General features: G+C 36.4%; 1 protein-coding gene across 1 annotated transcript in view; it reads left to right on the top strand.

Moving 5' to 3' along the window:
• The window catches only part of LOC102668814 (uncharacterized), a 39,637-nt gene extending 20,993 nt beyond the window's left edge, over positions 1 to 18,644 (top strand). The window contains exons 10-13 of the mRNA XM_041009558.1: positions 456 to 590; positions 1,359 to 4,572; positions 5,692 to 5,796; positions 5,868 to 18,644. Of these exons, the coding sequence (XP_040865492.1) occupies positions 456 to 478 (23 nt within the window). The 3' untranslated portion in view covers positions 479 to 590; positions 1,359 to 4,572; positions 5,692 to 5,796; positions 5,868 to 18,644. The remainder of the gene's footprint in view (positions 1 to 455; positions 591 to 1,358; positions 4,573 to 5,691; positions 5,797 to 5,867) is intronic.
• The last annotated feature ends 377 nt before the right edge of the window (positions 18,645 to 19,021 follow it).

The following is a 19,021-nucleotide window of genomic DNA, read 5'->3' as shown; positions in this document are numbered from 1 at the left end:
CTAAGTCATGCATGGTTTATTTGAAATGCATCTATCCCTAAGGAAAAAAATAATTACAAAAGCTTTTAATGGTAGTTATAGTATCTACAAGGAAACTTTTTGTAACCAGGTCTATTGCCTTTTTGTTTGAGTAACTGGACATGCAGGTACGATAATTGGTAATGAAGATATCGATAGTATTAGGTGGCCTGGTTCTGCATGGAGATGTCTCAAGGTAATCAGATTCTTTTCAAGTAAAGATTTAGTCACTTACACATGAAGACTTGTCAATTAGAAGCTCAAACCTAGGATTGGTTTGTTCTATATTTGTTTCTGATTCTGTTTTGCGTTGTACTAGTTCTGAGAATTTCTTAGTAGTTTGGTTTTAACTTTACCGAGGCAGCTACTTTGTTGTTGAATTTGTTGTTTGTTTTGGGTTATGGGTTTTAAGGTTTTCATGTTTTGTTGAGGTGCAGGGGAATTGATGATGTGGTGGTGAGAATGATGTATGGGGAGTAGAACTACCACCAGATTGTTGTTGTTGAAGATGACAAGGGAGCTGAAAGAGGAATGTCGAGCTTCAATTCTGAGTTACCCAATTCCAATTCATGGTAAATTTTGTCTTTGCAATAGTTCTTGGATTAGGGTTTGCATATGTGGGGAAATCTTGTTCATTTGTTCAATCATTACTTTCTGCTGAATTTTCATTGTGAATGCTTTGTTTTTCTTATTAGTTGCTCACTCGTGTGGTACATAAGATGTTTGTTGTGGTTTTACATTGAGATGTTTTTATTAGCCCTTTAATGATGTTGGATGATACTTAGAATATTTATAACATTGTGATATTTTTGGTTGCTTGGTTTTCTTTATTTATGAACCAAAATATGTCGTAATTAAGAAACATGGAGAAAGATTTCACCATTCATTTTAATCAATGGTCAAGTCAAATTCAACAAGGATTTTTGTATTAGTAGGGGGTAGCTTTTCTTGGATTTCTAGCAGTTGTTCTACTTATGTAGCCATATTTTGGTTCCTAATCAAACTGTAGCAGTTTCACTAAGGAACCATGTGTATGGTATTCTACTTATGTATATAGTACCTCTGGTACTTGTATCTATTCAGATATATATATAATCTTTTTTGCTGATAAAAAAAAAAAAAACAAGAGTCTGGGATCCTTGCTGACCAGTGACCAAGGTTGAGGATGTTACCAAGAGTCAAAGACCGTTGCTGCTAGAATGTATGCAGCTTTTCTTTGTAAATGAATTTGAGCTAGTTGTAAGATTGTCACAATAGTTTTCTTAGCTATAGGAATTTGTTGGTTTTGAGCCAATTCCAGGCTGAGAGGTAGTTGATTTGTTGTCTCTTTTGATGTGTAGGTCAAGGTAAAGAGAAACGTCCTTTTAAGGTAAAAAAAAAGATTTTACGTATAAGCGGAGCTGCACAAAGGTACGTAGCATTTATGATTTAACTGTTTGTTGGGTTGACTTGGTTTTCTTCAATGACCAGGGTACTTGTATATAGTACCTCTGGTACTTGTATCTATTCAGAGGTACTATATATCTATTCAGATATATACTTCCAGATCAAAAAAGGATGAGAGAGAGAGAGTGAGTGAGTGGACCACCGTGAGAAACAGGAGGAGAGGTAAACCGAGAGCAGGACAACCAAATGGTAGAGTGGATCCCAGGCAAGACTACAGGGGAAATGGGCTTGGACAACATGCTAGCTACCAACAACAAGACTAGAGGAACAGAACAGACATTACCTCATACTATTTCACGAGGTTCCCTGACGACGTATCGGAGAAGGACCTCTGGACTCAGTTCAAACTATGGGGGGACGTCAGGGAGGTTTTCATATCTAAGCAGAGAAATAAGAGAGGTTGAAGGTACGGGTTTGTGAGATTCAAGGGAGTGTCTGACAAGAACAGATTGGAAAAGCAGCTTGATAGTATTATCATTGGCGGACTGAAGATGTACCTGAACTTACCAAAGTACGGGAGAGCAAAGGCGATACACAATAGGCTCATAGCTGATAATGGCAGGCAAGGGCAAGGCCAAAAAGAGAAAGGTGGAATAGCAGCAGCTCGAAGTTTGACATTACACAACGCTGCATCCAACGGGACATATGCGGAGATATTGGCTACAAACACACAGGGGGAGAAAAAATGGTACACAGATGCATGGGTAGGAAGGCTGAAAAAACTCGACACGTTCGAAAGAGCTGAAGATGAAATCACTTGGACGTTAGGATCTGACGTGATGCCTAAGTATTTAGGAGACGATATGGTCATCCTACTTGGCCTCTCGGACTCGAAAGCAAAAGATATCATCAACGAAGAAACCGACAAGGGTACGTCTTTGTTTTACTCCCTGGAGAAATGGAAGCCGGATATGAAATCGGAAGTTAGGTTGGTGTGGATTCAGTGTTGGGGCATACCGATAGTTGCATGGGACATCGGGTACATTCGAAAGATTGTGGAAGCTATGGGCGATCTGGTGGATGTAGATGATGATGTAGAAGAAAAGTGAAGGCTCGATAGGGCGAGGGTGCTTGTCAGAACCCCGTGGAAGCCGATAATCCATCACTCAGTGGCAGTAAAAATCGGAGAGGAGACCCACACAGTCTACATGGTGGAAGAGAACACGAACACAAAAGAAGTGTACGCGCGCCATCACCGGAGAGAAACAAGGTTATCTGAAGAAATTCCGTCCGACGACAACGACTCTGACACTCCTTATTCGAGATGGAGTGTTCTCTCGCTGGGGATAATCGATGTTGAACACTCCGACGGTGCTCTGGCCCGACGGACTGAGAAGGAACCAACGGGGGGTCAGGGGGTCGAAGACCCATTGGGTATTGACCAGTGCGGTATGGCACAATCCTCAAGATCCAAGCGATGCGTCACAGAGGAGGTTAGGTGCCACATACCTGATAGTGCAGTCCAACCTAGCGGTGACGTAGTAGCAGGTTGCGAGGAAAAGGAAAGGAGTATCGGTCAAGAATTTGGAAAGCTTGATACTAAGGGGGCAGCTTGTGTCAGAGTGTCAAAGGAGAGCATGGCTAGCAGTTCGGCGGAGGAACAGTCAATGAACCTTGCCCAGGGTCAAAAGGAGACAGGCATTAAATGCCCCAACGGGTCTCAGCATTTTTTTATTATAGAGGACCCCGTGCCACTTAAACGTGGAACCTGGTGGGCCTAATATCAATTTGGGCCTTGCTAGTAACACCCCCGTAAATGACCTACAAGCTACCTGCACCCATATGGGCCTAAAAAGCAGCACTCAGGGAGAAGATTCAAAAGGCCTATACACTAAATACCACCAGAACCTGGTAGAAAATGGAAGCGCTTGGAAAGTGTATGTTAGGGGTAAGGGCTGCAGAAAGAAGAAGGCCCAAAACCAAAGTTTAGACTCCCCACATGCAGAAACAAGAATTACGGCGGAAGTGAGGATGGAGGAGCCTTTCAAATTAGAAACAATAAAGCAGAGTATTGCAGGACAAAAGATCCTAATGGACCCTGGCCCAAGGGAGCTCGAGCTACACCCTGCAACAAGGACAAAAGATCCTTCGACCCAATATAACACCACCATTTAAGCCGAGGCCATAGCTCAATGGGAAGTGGCACAAGAGTTGGGGATGACATCCGGGACAGAGCAATCTAAAATCATAGATAAAATCACAGCCATGGAGATCAGAGACAGAAAGGAAGCACAAGAAATGGGAAACAGAACCATCTCATCATGAATATTATCTCCTATAACATTAGAGGGCTGGGGAGAGGAGTGAAGTGGTCATCAATTAAAAGACTGGTAACAAAATACCAGGCTGATATCTTGTGAATTCAGGAGACAAAGCGAGAGCAGATAGACGGGGTGTATGTCAAGCTTTGTGGGGGGACACTGATTTGAGCTGGGAGACACAGCCGGCGACAAATACAGCTGGTGGATTGCTTTGTATTTGAAATGAGAAGGTATTTAGAGTGGAAAGGAGGGTCACTAGTAGGGGCTTTATTTTGCTGGAGGGTGTATGGAATCAAGACATGCAGAAATTGTTCATCATGAATGTATATGCACCATGTGATGTCGTTGGCAAGCGAGCACTGTGAGACTCTATCAGGCAGCTGAAAAACCTTCAGTCTGATGGCTTGTGGTGTATTTTGGGAGACTTTAACAGCATCAGGCATCCATCCGAGAGAGTAAGCTCATCTCAAAGGGAGGGGGACCTTAATAACATCACGAAGTTTAATGAATGGGTATCGGACTTAGCAGTAGAAGAAGTGTCATGCGTGAGCAGAAAATATACATGGATCAGACCAAACGAGGCCGCAAAGAGTATGCTCGATAGGTTTTTTGTCTCTGATGAATGGACATCTAAATGGCCTGACAGCACACAATTTAATCTGAACAGAGATTTTTCAGACCACTGCCCCATCCTACTTAGATCTAAAATCACTGATTGGGGACCTAAACCTTTTAGGGTCCTTGATTGTTGGTTGAAGAACAAGCACTTTCAAAACTTGGTCAGGGAAACCTGGTCAAACACACATCCAGGGGGCTGGGGGGATTTTCTTTGAAAGAAAAGATCAAGGTACCTGCCCCATTCCCTTATTTTATTCTGATAAAAATTTCATTAAATATGCATGTCATAAAGGATTAGGTGAAGGATCAAGCTGCTAATAAATAGTTATTTAGAAAATAAAAAAAATGTTTCATTGTTTATTTTATTATGTGGTAATGAGCTTTTCATTAATATGACAATAGATGTCATGCAATTGCAACTGTGTTCGTTCTTTAAACAAAGGCTGGGAATAGCATTATAGTGCAATTACCAGTCCAAAATATTCATTAATTTTTCAAATAAATATGTTTTATAATTTGCAAAGTGAGAGAGTACAACCGGGAAATTGAGTGTATCCGACTAGACCGAGTTTCCCAGTTCTTACTGGTTCAGTGTTGGGTTGATTACATGGCACCGGGTTAGATGCATATCCGATTTGATATGTGACCCGAACCGGTGCTATGCCCGGGTTCTGGTTTAACCGGTTGGACTGGCTGGTCCAGTCTGAGTTTTATAACACTGCACACAAGATCCCTTTGGTCTTGAATCACAGACAGTACACTGCCCACTTACCTTGTACTGAAATTCAACATTTTATTAAAAGAACGAAGACAGCACGTTTGAACTCTATTCATGTTACATTAGGTAAAGTTTATGAATTGTCTATACTCTTTTTATTACAGCTATAACAAAAAAACTAATTCAAATTCAATTTATAATATTTAATTTTTTTTGCAGGATGATTGACTTTTGGATGTATAGGTCTTTACGCCTTTATCTTATTCTGCAATGACTCTGTGAGAGAGAAAGAATAAAAGGGAATGGAAGTTTGGAAAATTTTAGACTAGAAGAAAGCCAACTTAGAGTTGAGCTTTTTAAGAACAAATTCTATCTCAAAATCAATTATAAGATGAACAAGATTTTTAAAATTTAAATAACCAAATGGTCTAGATCTAAAAATAAGCTGTATTTCACCTAGATATCTAGCTTTGATGGTTGCCGAACACCTTAGATTTTGGGAAATTTAATTCATGTACCATAGAAAAAAGAAAAAAATTATTCATTTGCCAGGTTATTTCTAGTCGTTATGTTTCTTTGTTGTATTTGTCTGAAGTTTGTCCTTGTTATGTTTGTCTCTTGTATTATCAGTTGGATCATGCCAATGAATTATCAAACTCCCTGAAAGAAAGTGCCAATATTAACACTGTTCGGGCATCACTTATTGTTGAAGAATGCACAAGACTTGGTTTGATGGTGAGATGATCTGATAAATATTACATATGCACCAATATTAATGCATGATTCTGATTTATTCTTTTGTTTAGTATTTGTGTACTGCTCCTGGATCTAGATCTTCCCCTGTTGCTGTTGCTGATGCCGTTGCAAGTCACAAATTAATCACATGTATTTCATGCTTCGATGAGCGTTCACTTGCATATCATGCTGTTGGATATGGAAGAGGATCTCACATTCCAGCAGTAGCCATTACATCATCAGGCACTGCAGTTTCCAACCTTCTTCCTGCTGTATGTTTCATTAATATTGGTTGTTTGACATGGATGTCCTTATTTTCATGAATTTATTTTAGGGTAAAATACATTTTTGGTCCCCCTATAATGCTCAATCTGTAATTTTGGTCTCCTAGATACTTTTATTTTTCACTCAATGTTTAACCATGGATAATCAATTAACGGTCAACTAACAGAAGAACCAAAATCGCTGATTTTGAAAAATAGGGGGACTGAATGTCTTGATTTGGAAATAGGGGGACCAAAATTGCGGATTGAGCATTATAGGTGACCAATAGTGTATTTTAGCCTTTATTTTATTTTGAATGAGTGATGATTTATTTAATTTCATTCCTATGACTTGGTTTGTTGTCATTCTGTATGCTGTTGCTAATACATGCATTATTGGAGTTCAATTGGTTGCTTTGCTGGCTCTCTTTTTGCACTTAGTTTTTACTTTTATTTCCATCAACTTGATTAGTAGTTTTCTTTTAGAGTTTAATTCCCCTCAAGGTTTGAATTGTATTTGCTTTTAGAGTTTAATTCGAATCCACTAACTATGATAATAATCTGATCATAAATTATCGATTATGATAAGAGTATTGATTTTTATAATAATTATTTAAAAATCGTATCTAAAATAATTTTTTAGAATAAATAATACATAGTAAATAATTTATGCATTGAAATTTTATAAAAACTTTTTACATTTTTATTTAATTATAAATTATCATATATTATAAGTATGTTAATTTTTATAATAATTAATTTAATAATTTTTTATATGTCATCATTTCTAGTTACTTGATTGAAAGTGTAAAAAACTTTTACACTATTGTTTAATCACAAGCTGTCATATGTGTGATAAATTTATTGATATTCATGATAATTATTATTAAAGTTATATGATAAATATTTCTAGTTGATTGATAATATAATTTTCTTGCACAAACAATGCACATGCCTATTAATTAACTCAATATTAAATTAATTTAAATTTTTTTTTTTACATTTGACAGTATATCAAAATAAAACATATGCTTTTATACAAAAACATGAGATCCTTAATGCACGTTGGTTTTATATTTTGTTATATAGTGTTCATGCATTTTTTTTTATACAGTTTTCATGCATTCAATATACTTAAAAATGAAATACTTTCATGCATTCAAGTGTACCAAACAAAATTCTAACCCTATATTTTGGAGAAATATGGTTTCAATGTGTATTCTTTTTTAAATTTGTAAGAAGAATTTATTACTGTTTATGGTTAATATGGGCTGATATATATTTTTCCTGTAGGGACTCCAACCTAATCTACTAACTACTACTGAACTCTAATGCAGGTCAAGTCTGATCTGGCTAAAAATATCCCAATCATTAGAACCAAATTCTAAATGTTATGTCTTGTAATGAGTGATTCTCTTACACTCTGAAGTATAACAATTTTACCTTATAAGGGTTCAATTCAATCAAAGTAAAATGGAAAGCGTTTCCTTATTTATCAAATATACTTATGTTTTGTAATGTTCTTCTAATAATACGTGGCGAGCTTAATCCAAAGTGATCTTTGTTTTGGAACTATCCAGTTGAATAGCAGCATATTTTCAGCCTTGAACTTTATATTTTATTTGTGACTATTCTTGTTTAAGAGTGGTTTATGAATGTGGTATTGATATTTGATGCACGATAACTGGCCTTCTGTCAGGTAAAGGTTCAACAATCTTATTGCCATTACTTTAATAACTTTAAATACTAATTCTTTAGCCGCTCCCAGATTGATTTAGATGAGCTGGAAAGTGTTTCCATTCTGTCAATGACCCTTGCATGGGATGAATTTTCCTTCTCTACTTTTCAAGAAGCCCATTATTTGCTTCAAGTTTCTCTAGACCAGGTGCCTCACATGCCTTTTTGATATCCTTTCGGTTTTTGTTGTTTTATTTATCATCATTCCCTGCTTCTATCATTTTTCATGTAATTTGGAATATTTAAAGTTAAATGGTCAATTCTATTTTGTATCAGTTTTTACACCTTTGTGAATGAAAAAAGGCATTCTTTCATTATGGTTTGGTTGGTCCTTGTTATGTTTGTTTCCTATAATCTAGAGGATCCTTTTCTTCTTCTTGGGTTCTGAAAAAATAAAAACATCAACTCCCGCCTGTATTTATGCTTGATGTTATTTCCTATGGTGTTGGTTATGTGTCATGTCTGGTCTACTATTGACACATGGAAATCCAAATGCACTAGAGCTGCCCTCAAAAAACTCAATTTGGTAGAAGATAGATCTATTCCAAGGGTATAAGCTCATTTCTTTCCTAATAATATGTAAGTTTTACTTGCAACTAGTTGTTACTTCCCTAAATTCCAATATTTGTTTGACATGTTTCTTTAGTTGATATCTGTCTTTTGCATTTTCTTTTCCTTGGGTCTCGTTAAATGTTAATGCTCAAAGGCTATTTTCGTTATTGTTGTATTGTTTTTTGTATTATATGCTAATATTTTAAGAGTTAAATACAATGCAGTGCAAACTATATTTGGGCCAAGCCCATATACTTTCAATAGTCTAATTCTAACTCAATCCATAATAACTCTTTAACATTGTTCCCTAATCCCAAGTTTGAGCATAAATATTAATCATGCCTAGCTTGTTACAAATGAAATAACAGTGTTTTCCGGTCATAACCTTTGTGAACAGATCTGTTAGTTGGTCACCTACCCTTATGTGGGAGGTAGATATAAGATTTTGTTGAACCTTCTCTCTGATAAAATGACAATTTATATGCTTATTCCTCTCATGAAAAACTGTTGCTGAAAGACAGAAAGACAAATACAACAGACATTGGAACTGTGTCTTAACTACACAACAAAGTTTGCTTTATACAGTCTAATTGCAATGAATATAATTATAGGAGATTTTATTCTTATATACATGATTTGATATGCCTATAAATCACATTCTAATAAAACATGCCTATAATTACAAAGATCCTAATTAAATAAGGGAACAAATCATAAAAAAATATAAAAAGAAGAATAATTCTTAAGAGATCATCTAGGATATTCTAAAAATAGGGGGACTGAATGTCTTGATTTGGAAGAGGAATAAATTATTCAAGTTTGTTAAGATACAAATAATATTTTTGATCTCTTTAGGTGACTAACAAAATGTGTAGGTTGAGGAGGCAAGTAAGATTTTGTGCCACTTATTTTGAGGCAAGTCAAAATGTGCAGTGGCTTTAAATATTTTAGAAAACTTAATGACCTTGGTTCAAATCCTATTTTGTGTTGTTTTTCTCTATTTTTATGATCACAAACAACAAAATGTAGCATAAACAACAAAAAAGTAATGTACTGGGCTTTGTGAGAAAGCAATAAACACTACTAAAATAATAGTATTCTACGACGCACATTCAACAACGGTGGTTCCAAAAATGATGTTGTTTTAGAGGCGGTGGCATTTTACTAAATAAGACATTTATTTCAACTACGTTTTTGTTGAAAACGGCGTCATCTGCGCGTTACAAAAACAGGTTTAGTGGACACCGTTGTTGAACTGCATTATCCAAAGACGGGTTTTATAAACACCGTCTTTGAATCTGAAGTAAATTTTCATCTTTTTCCCTAGCATACTTGCACTCTACCCTAGCCCGCATTACCTCAGTCATTTTGCGCCCTTAAGCTTGTCTCTCTAAGTTGGTTGCCGTCGTGAAGCACACCAACACTGTCGTGGTTGTCGTCGACGATTATACAGGCCAGATCGTCGACGATTATACACTTCTAGTTTTGAATATATATACCCTAGGGTATTATTGTATACTACTGATGCTGTGTATTTGATATAGAAAATCGAAAAGAAAAATTGGATTCGAGGCCAGCACCTCCAGACAAGGTAAGAGTGGAAGGTAAGCTTAAGTTTTCATATCTCCATTGTGCCTTACAATTGCTTTATTTATACTAATTCCTTGGTAACAGAATTTGACATTTTGTGCAAAGGAATATCTAAGGAATTATTGGCTAACAATTTATGGGTAAGCTTGTCTCCCTAAGGCAGGACCAACAACCATCTAGCAATTCTTCATTCCAAGTCAGCTTCCTTTCTCCCTTTCTTTCTTATACGTAGTCTTATGGTGTACCCCTGGCCATCTTTGATTTTCATTTTATCTGCACCACTGGCTTCTGTATTTGGACCTCTAGTTTGTGTTCTCTGTTAACTGCCCTTGTTCCTCAGCTTTTGTATCAGTATTCCGTATGGTGGTATAAAAATTAGATCATCAACCATCTAGCAATTCTTCATTCCAGGTCAGCTTCCTTTCTCCCTTTCTTTCTTATACGTAGTCTTATGGTGTACCCCTGGCCATCTCTTATTTTCCTTTTATCTGCACCCCTGGCTTCTGTATTTGGACATCTGGTTTGTGTTCTCTGTTAACTGCCCTTGTTCCTCAGCTTTTGTATCAGTATTCCGTATGGTGGTATAAAAATTAGATCATCAACCATCTAGCAATTCTTCATTCCAGGTCAGCTTCCTTTCTCCCTTTCTTTCTTATACGTAGTCTTATGGTGTACCCCTGGCCATCTTTGATTTTCCTTTTATCTGCACCCCTGGCTTCTGTATTTGGACATCTGGTTTGTGTTCTCTGTTAACTGCCCCTTGTTCCTCAGCTTTTGTATCAGTATTCCGTATGGTGGTATAAAAATTAGAACAAAGGGAGCATAATGTTGTTTGTGCTTATTATGTTGTAGTTTTGAATTGTATAATGGTTTTTTTTAAGAGTGTCTATTATGCTAAAGAAAAAGGATACGTTCACTGCACATTCAAAATTCATTTATGTTAATCACTAAATATGCATTATAATATTCATAATTAAATTCCTATGCTGCCATATAGTACTCATCCAAAGTGATGGATGATGCTTTATTTCTAGCTTGGTCTTGGTTAAAAGCAAGAGAGAAAGATTTCAACACTCTTTTTAACCACTGGTCTACCAATCTTTCGGAGTCTTTTGGTTAAGTTGGGTTGGGTTTCCTATATCTTTTGTGGTGGGGTCTTGGTTGGGTTTCTTCTCTTTTTTGGAGGGCGGCACCATAGGTGTCTTGTATTTGTTCATCTTTCATCAGTACCTCTGGTACTGATATGTTTATATTAATACTATATATTTTTTGCCATCCAAAAAAAAATATTCATAATTAAATTGTGCCTAACCACCTGGTATATCATCTGGAAATTGAGTTACAAGATGAAGTGGGGCCAGAATATGTAATGGTAATGGTTAGCAGACAAGTTATTTAGGAGAGACAAGATTCAACAAAGGCTGGAAAAGAGGAAGGGAAAATTAATCACAATGTGGGAGGATGAATTTGTGCGATGTAGCCAGTTTCCTTCTTTGATCCTTAAGGACAAGGCTGTAGCTCCAAGAAAGGGCCATGTTAGGACACATGGTTCAGTCATGGAGTAGACAACATAAGAGTTGGTCAGGAAAAAGACAGATCAGGAAGCTGGTTAGCAGGAGTTAGTGAGTAATGATGAGTTGGAACTAGTTAGTTAGACTTGGGCATTGTTGAGAGCAGGCCAGCCAGTCATTGTGAGTGGTGCCCTAACATAAATCAATTCACTTATTATTGATAGATCCTTCACTTAATTTTCTACACTCTTTTTGAAATTTGGAAAGAAGGAATGATTGTTTTCTATCCTCCTCCATTTCCGTCCAACCAAGCACACTGTAAGTGGAATGCATTATTAAACCAAGCAACCACAAATATCACAATGTTGTAAATATTCCAAGGATGTATTTCTCTGTTTCCACTTTGCTAGTCTCCTCTCACACTTTTGAATGATCAAATCCCACGTCTGACACTTCCTCGGGTTTGCCCCTATAGGTATACCCAGGTAAACAAAAGGAATAGTCAATAAGCTACAATTCAAGAAATTTGTTGCATTTTGCTTCCACGATTCAGGCATGCCAATAGCTCCGAAGTTGCTTTTAGCAAAATTTATTTTAAGGCCAGATACCATTTCAAAAGCTCTCAATATGGCCTTGATTGCTTTAATGTTCTCCACTGACGCCTCCCCAAAGAAAATGGTATCGTTCGCATACTGTAAAATGTTAACATCCACTTTATCTTTCCCCACTGAAAAACCTGTGTATAGTCTTCTATCAATAGCTTCCCTCATCAATCTGTTTAGCCTTCTGCTACAATGTTGAAGAGAAACGGCGCAAAGGGGTCACGTTGCCTTAGTCCTCTAGTGGGTGTAAACTCTTTCGTTGGGCTCCCATTCACTAGTATCGAGATGGACGCAGAGGCTAAACAACCTTTAATCCACCGAATCCATCTATGGCAAAAACTCATTCTTCTCATCATGTAGAATAAGAAATTCCATGAAATCGAATCATACGCCTTTTCATAATCTACCTTGAACACCATGCAAGGCTTTTTCCTCCTCCTACCTTCCTCAACTACCTTGTTTGCAATTAGGACACCATGTAGTAAGTGTCTACCTTCAATGAATGTAGACTGTCTACCATCTATAATGGATGACATCACCTTCTTTATTCTTTTAGCTAAGAACTTGCTGACAATCTTGTAAATACAACCTATTAATGAAATAGGTTTGACAACTCTTGTGGGTCGAGCATCTTAGGGATCAAAGCTATGAATGATGCATTACCTCCCTTGGGAAAGATCCCGTTTACGTGGAATTCATGAAGGAAACGAAGGACGTCAGACTTGATGATTTCCCAAAATTTCTTAATGAACTTGAAATTAAGACCGTTCGAACCAGGACTTTTATCACTTCCACATTCCCAAACAGCCTCTCTCACCTCCTCCTCCCTAAAACTCCCTTGTCAACATGTCGTTCTGTTGTTGATTTAGTGTCTGAAACCTGATTCCCTCAAGAGTGGGTCTGATAAGCACTGGTTCATAAAATCTTTTTTGAAAGAAATCTTTGACTACCTCCTTCACCTTTTGGGGTTCATCCACCCATCCACCTTCACTCATGATGCCTTTCAGTAAATTATGTCTACAAGAGGCATTCATCATTAGATGAAAATACCTTGAGTTGCAGTCGCCTTTTTTGATCCATCTAGAGCGAGCTTTTTGCCTTAGTAAGGACTCGTATGAGTGGGCAGCCACCCACAAATCTGCCTGTAGCTGCCTTCTAACCCTTGTCTCCTGGGATGAAAGTTGTGTATCCATTGTCATCTCTTCAAATCTGTTCAATTCATCTTGGATCAGCTTGACCTTCTTGAATGTGTCCCCAAATTGCTCCCTATTCCATACCTTCAATCTGCTTTTGAGGCATTTAATTTTTTCTGAGTACGAAACCCCCTCACCCGGTTTGTTGAGCAGAAGTCCAGCAATCAGTCACCACCTCCTTAAAAGTTTTGTGTAACATCCAACAATCAAGAACCCGAAAAGGTTTGGGTCCCCAATCAGTTATTTTTTATTTGAGAATGATTGGGCAATGGTCTGAGAAATTCCTATGCAAGGGGCTTTGAGTAGTGTCAGGCCATTTAGTCATCCAATCAGGTGATAATATGAATCTATCCAGCTTGCTTTTGGCGGATCCGTTTGATCTATACCAAGTAAATTTTCTGTCCAACCACGGTGCTTCTTCTACCTCCAAATCATCTATCCATTGATTAAATTCCTCTATGCTGCTATCTCCTTGTGCTCTGTAACAGCTGCCAACCCTCTCTGCATTATTTCTTATATTATTAAAGTCCCCCAAGATACACCATAGGTTCCCATTCTGTGAAGCTTTTAGTTGCTTTATGGTCTCCTATAGACTTCTCTTGCCCTAGATGTCACATGGTGAATACACATTGACAATATGGACTTGTTGAGCCTCCTTAAGCCATTGTCCTACTAGCAGAATGAACCCATTGCCCATGATTGATCTTTTTAATTTGAACGTTTTTTCACTCCATATGCATAGTAACCCACCAGCTGTGTTATCCACTGGTTGCATTTCCCAGCCTATCTCCTTATCCCCCCATAGTGCTTGACACATGTTCCTATCAATGCTTTCCTTCTTAGATTCCTGAATACACAACAGATCAATTTTTTCATTGTGGACCATTCTCCTGATTGTAGCCCACTTTACTCCCCTCCCTAAACCTCTTACATTGTAGGAAATGATATTCATTGATTCTTGGATCTGACACCCAACTTATCTGCCTCTTTCAGGTCCCTTTCCTCCATTTCCTTTATTTTGTCAATTATATTTTGTTGGTCGAGCTCCCAGGTCATCCCCAACTCCCTCACTGTGCTCAAGATAGCTTGTGCTTCCACTGTCTTAATATTACCAATCTGTTGATGTTTGAGGTCCACCATCTGTTGGGACTCTGAGTACTGGCCTTCGTAGCCCCTGGAAATTGTATTTTCATTACAGGGAATCCTTCATTCTTCATGCTTTGTGATCTGTTGTAGTTGTGGGCTGGCATATTCTTGAGTTGGCCCGTCTATTGTTTTTTGCTTTTGGTACCTCTTCCTTCGGGAAAAAAATTTCAGTTTACTGTTGGGGGTGGGGTTAGTAGCATGTGTGTAGCAGTCACTTACTCCATGGGGGGTGTGGATAGCAAGGCTCAGTCCACTTTCCCCCCTTCTCTTCCTATGTTGTTGTCATGTGGCTCCCCCCCCCCCCCTTCTCTTCCAAGAGTGTTGTCACGTGGCCCGTCTATTAGGGTTTAGTGTTACTTGACCAATTACGGTTAAGGGTTATTTGAAAAAAAAAGGGTTGCTTCACTAATTGGGTTTAGGGGTACTTTAAAAATAAGGGTTTAGGGTTACTTAACAAATTCGGGTTTAGGGGTAATTGACTAATGAGAGTTTATGGGTAGTTGAATAATTAGGGTTTAGTGTTACTTGGCCAATTAGGGTTTGGGTTATTTGAAAAATTAGGGTTTCTTGACTAATTGGGTTTAGGGGTAGTTGAAAAATAATAGTTTAGGGTTACTTGACAAATTCAGATTTAGGGGTATTTGACTAATAAGGGTTTATGGGTAGTTGAGTAATTAGGGTTTAGTGTTACTTGATAAATTACGGTTTATGTGTATTTGACTAATTATGGTTTATGTGTACTTTACAAATTAGGGTTTTGTGTTACTTAACATATTAGGCTTTAGGGTTACTTTGCTAGTTATGGTTTAGGGGTATTTGAAAGATAAGGGTTTTGGATTACTTGACTGATTGGGGTTTAATGGGTGTTTGCCAAATTATGGTTTAAGGTTTCATTACAAATAAGCTTTTAGCGGTATTTGACTAATTATTGTACTCGACTTTTTATGGTTTAGTGTTACTTGACCAATTAGGTTTTAGGGTTATTTGATAATTTAGGATTCATGGGTTACTTGACAAATTATAAGTTGTTTATTCCATGTCAGTTTTGCTGGTGAGACATTTAGTTTTTTAGAGACGTGTGCAAATTGCAGAGTATTGTCAATTTGGACTGTGATTGTTGTGTATGACATAATTTAGAAAAAAAAAAGACAGAACATGGGAACTTAAGCATTGTTGCAAGGATCCAAATCATAGTTTTTTCGATTTTGTGCTCGTATTTTGAGGTAGTTGTCCAAGGAAATGGTGCACGATAAATTTTTTTGGATTCTTTGACGTTCAAACTATGGAAAACGTGTGTCATGAATATCATTAATTTATTGGACATAATTTTAAAAAAATGCAAAACATGGGCACTTGCATAGTTGCAAGTGTCTAAATCATTGTTTTTTGGATTTTGTGCTCCTATTTTGAGGTGGTTGACCATGGAATTGGTGCACGATATATATATTTTTTGGATTCTTTGACCAATTAGGATTTTGGGTTATTTGACTAATTAGGGTTTATGGGTATTTGCAAAATTAAGGTTTGGTGTTAATTGACCAATTAAGGTTTAGGGTTATTTGAAAATTTAGAGTTACTTGATTAATCAGGGAATAGGGGTATTTGAAAATTTTGCATTCATGGGTTACTTGACAAATTGAGGTTTATGGGTCTTTAACTAATTACGGTTATGAATACTTGACTAATTAGGGTTTAGTTTTACTTGACCAATTATGGTTTAGGGTTATATTACAAATTAGGGTTATCGTTTCATGACTAATTAGGGTTTATGGGTATTTCACTAATTAAGGTTACGTGTACTTGACTAATTCGGGTATATTGTTCGTTGACCAATAAGGGTTTATGACTATTTTAAAAGCTTAGGGTTTATGGATACTTCACTAATTTTAGGGTTTACGGGTTTAGGATTTATGGGTTATTGAGTATTTAAGGTTTAGGGTTTAGGGTATTTGACAAATTAGGATTTTTTGTTACATCCCAAATTAGCAAATAAGGGTATTTGACTAGTAAGGGTTTAGGGATACTTGACAAATTAGGGTTACTTGACTAAGTAGGGTTTAGGGGTATTTGAAAAAATTAGGGGTTTATGGTTAATTGACAAATTGGGGCTTATGTGTATTTAACTAATTAGGGTTACTTGACCAATTAAGGGTTTAGGGTTACTTTACAAATTCGGGGTTAGGGGTATTTGACTAATAAGGGTTTATGGGTAGTTGAGTAATTAGGATTTAGTGTTACTTGACCAATTAGCGTTTAGGATTATTTGACTAATTAGGGTTTATGGGTATTTAAAAAATTATGTTTTGGTGTTACTTGACCAATTAGGGTTTAGGATTATGAGACAATTTAGAGTTACTTTATTAATCACTGGTTAGGGGTATTTGAAAATTTAGGATTCATAGGTTACTTGACAAATTGGGATTTATGAGTGTTTAACTAATTAGGGCTATGAATACTTGACTAATTAGGATTTAGTGTTACTTGACCAATTATGGTTTAGGGTTATTTTACAAATTAGAGTTTATGGTTACATGACTAATTAGGGTTTAGCGGTATTTGACAAATTAGGGTTTTGGTTTACTTTACAAGTTGGGGTTTAAGGGTATTTGACATATTAGGGTTTATGGGTATTTCACTAATTAGGGTTATGGGTACTTGACTAATTTGGGTATAATGTTCATTGACAAATTAGGAATTATGACTATTTTAAAAGCTTAGGGTTTGCGGATACTTCTCTAATTAGGGTTTATCGGTATTTGACAACTTTGTGATTAGGGTTTACAGATATTTAACAAATGAGGGTTTATGTGTAGTTCAGTAATTAGGGTTTAGTGTTACTTGACCAATTAAGGTTTAGGGTTATTTGATATATTAAGGTCACTTGACTAATTACAGTTTAGGGTTATTTGACAAATTAGGGTTACTTGACTAATTATGATTTGTGGGTGTATAACTAATTAGGGTATGAATACTTGACTTATTAGGGTTTAGTTTTACTCTACCAATTATGTTTTAGGGTTATTTTACAAATTTTGGTTTATGGTTACATGACTAAATAGGGTTTAGCGGTATTTGATAGATCAGGGTTTAGGTTTCCATGACTAGTTGGGGTTTAAGGGTATTTGACAAATTAGGGTTATGGGTACTTGACAAATTAGGGTATACGTTTCGTATACGAATTAGGGCTATGACTATTTTAAAAGCTTACGGTTTACGGATACTTCACTAATTAGGATTTACGGGTATTTGACATTTTTGTGTTTAGGGTTTAGGGGTATTTGACTAATGAGGGTTTATGTGTAGTTCTGTAATTAGGGTTTAGTTTTACTTGACCAATTAGGGTTTAGGGTTATTTGACATATTACGGTCACTTAACTAATTACGATTTAGGGTTATTTGATAAATTAGGGTTACTTGACTAATTATGATTTATGGGTGTATAACTAATTAGGGTTATGAATACTTGACTTATTTGGGTTTAGTTTTACTTGACTAATTATGGTTTAGGGTTATTTTACAAATTTTGGTTTATGGTTACATGACTAAATAGGGTTTAGCAATATTTGATAGATCAGGGTTTAGGTTTACTTGACTAGTTGGGGTTTAAGGGTATTTGACAAATTAGGGTTTATGGGTATTTCACAAATTAGGGATATGGGTACTTCACAAATTAGGGTATATTGTTCGTTGATGAATTAGGGTTTATGACTATTTTAAAAGCTTAGGGTTTACGGATACTTCACTAATTAGAGTTTACGGGTATTTGACAACTTTGTGTTTAGGGTTTAGGGGTATTTGACTAATGAGGGTTTATGTGTAGTTGAGAAATTAGGGTATTTGACAACTTTGTTTATGTACCTCAAAATAGAAGCACAAAATCAAAAAAACTATGATTTGAACCCTTGCAACTATAGTTAAGTACCCATGTTCTGCATTTTTTTAAAATTATGTCGAACACATTAATGATATCTGTGACTCACTTTTTCTATGGTTTGAACGTCAAAGAAAGTAAGAAAAATTATATCGTGCACCAGTGCCATGGAATAACACCTCAAAATAGAAGCACAAAATTAAAAAAACTATGATTTGAACCCTTACAACTATGGTTAAGTACCCATGTTCGACATTTTTTTAAAATTATGTCGAACACATTAATGATATTTGTGACTCACTTTTTCTATGGATTGAACGTCAAAGAAAGCAAGAAAAATTATATCATGCACCAGTTCCATGGAATAACACCTCAAAATAAAAGCACAAAATAAAATAAAAAACTATGATTTGAACCCTTGCAACTATGGTTAAGTACCCATGTTTTGCATTTTTTTAAAATTATGTCGAACACATTAATGATATTGGTGACTCGCTTTTTCTATGATTTGAACGTCATAGAATCCAAAAACAATTATATCATGCACCAGTTCCATGGAATAACAACTCAAAATAGATGCACAAAATTAAAAAAAAAATTATGATTTGAACCCTTGCAACTATGGTTAAGTCCTCATGTTCTGCATTTTTTTAAAATTATGTCGAATATATTAATGATATTGGTGACTCACTTTTTATATGATTTGAACGTCATAGAATCCAAAAAAAATTATATCATGCACCAGTTTCATGGAATAACA

The sequence above is a fragment of the Glycine max genome, chromosome 15 (genome assembly GCF_000004515.6).
Source record: "Glycine max cultivar Williams 82 chromosome 15, Glycine_max_v4.0, whole genome shotgun sequence".
NCBI classification, from domain to species: domain Eukaryota; kingdom Viridiplantae; phylum Streptophyta; class Magnoliopsida; order Fabales; family Fabaceae; genus Glycine; species Glycine max.
The sequence above is the reverse complement of the archived record's forward strand: the minus strand, read 5'-3'. Positions and strand labels throughout refer to the sequence as shown.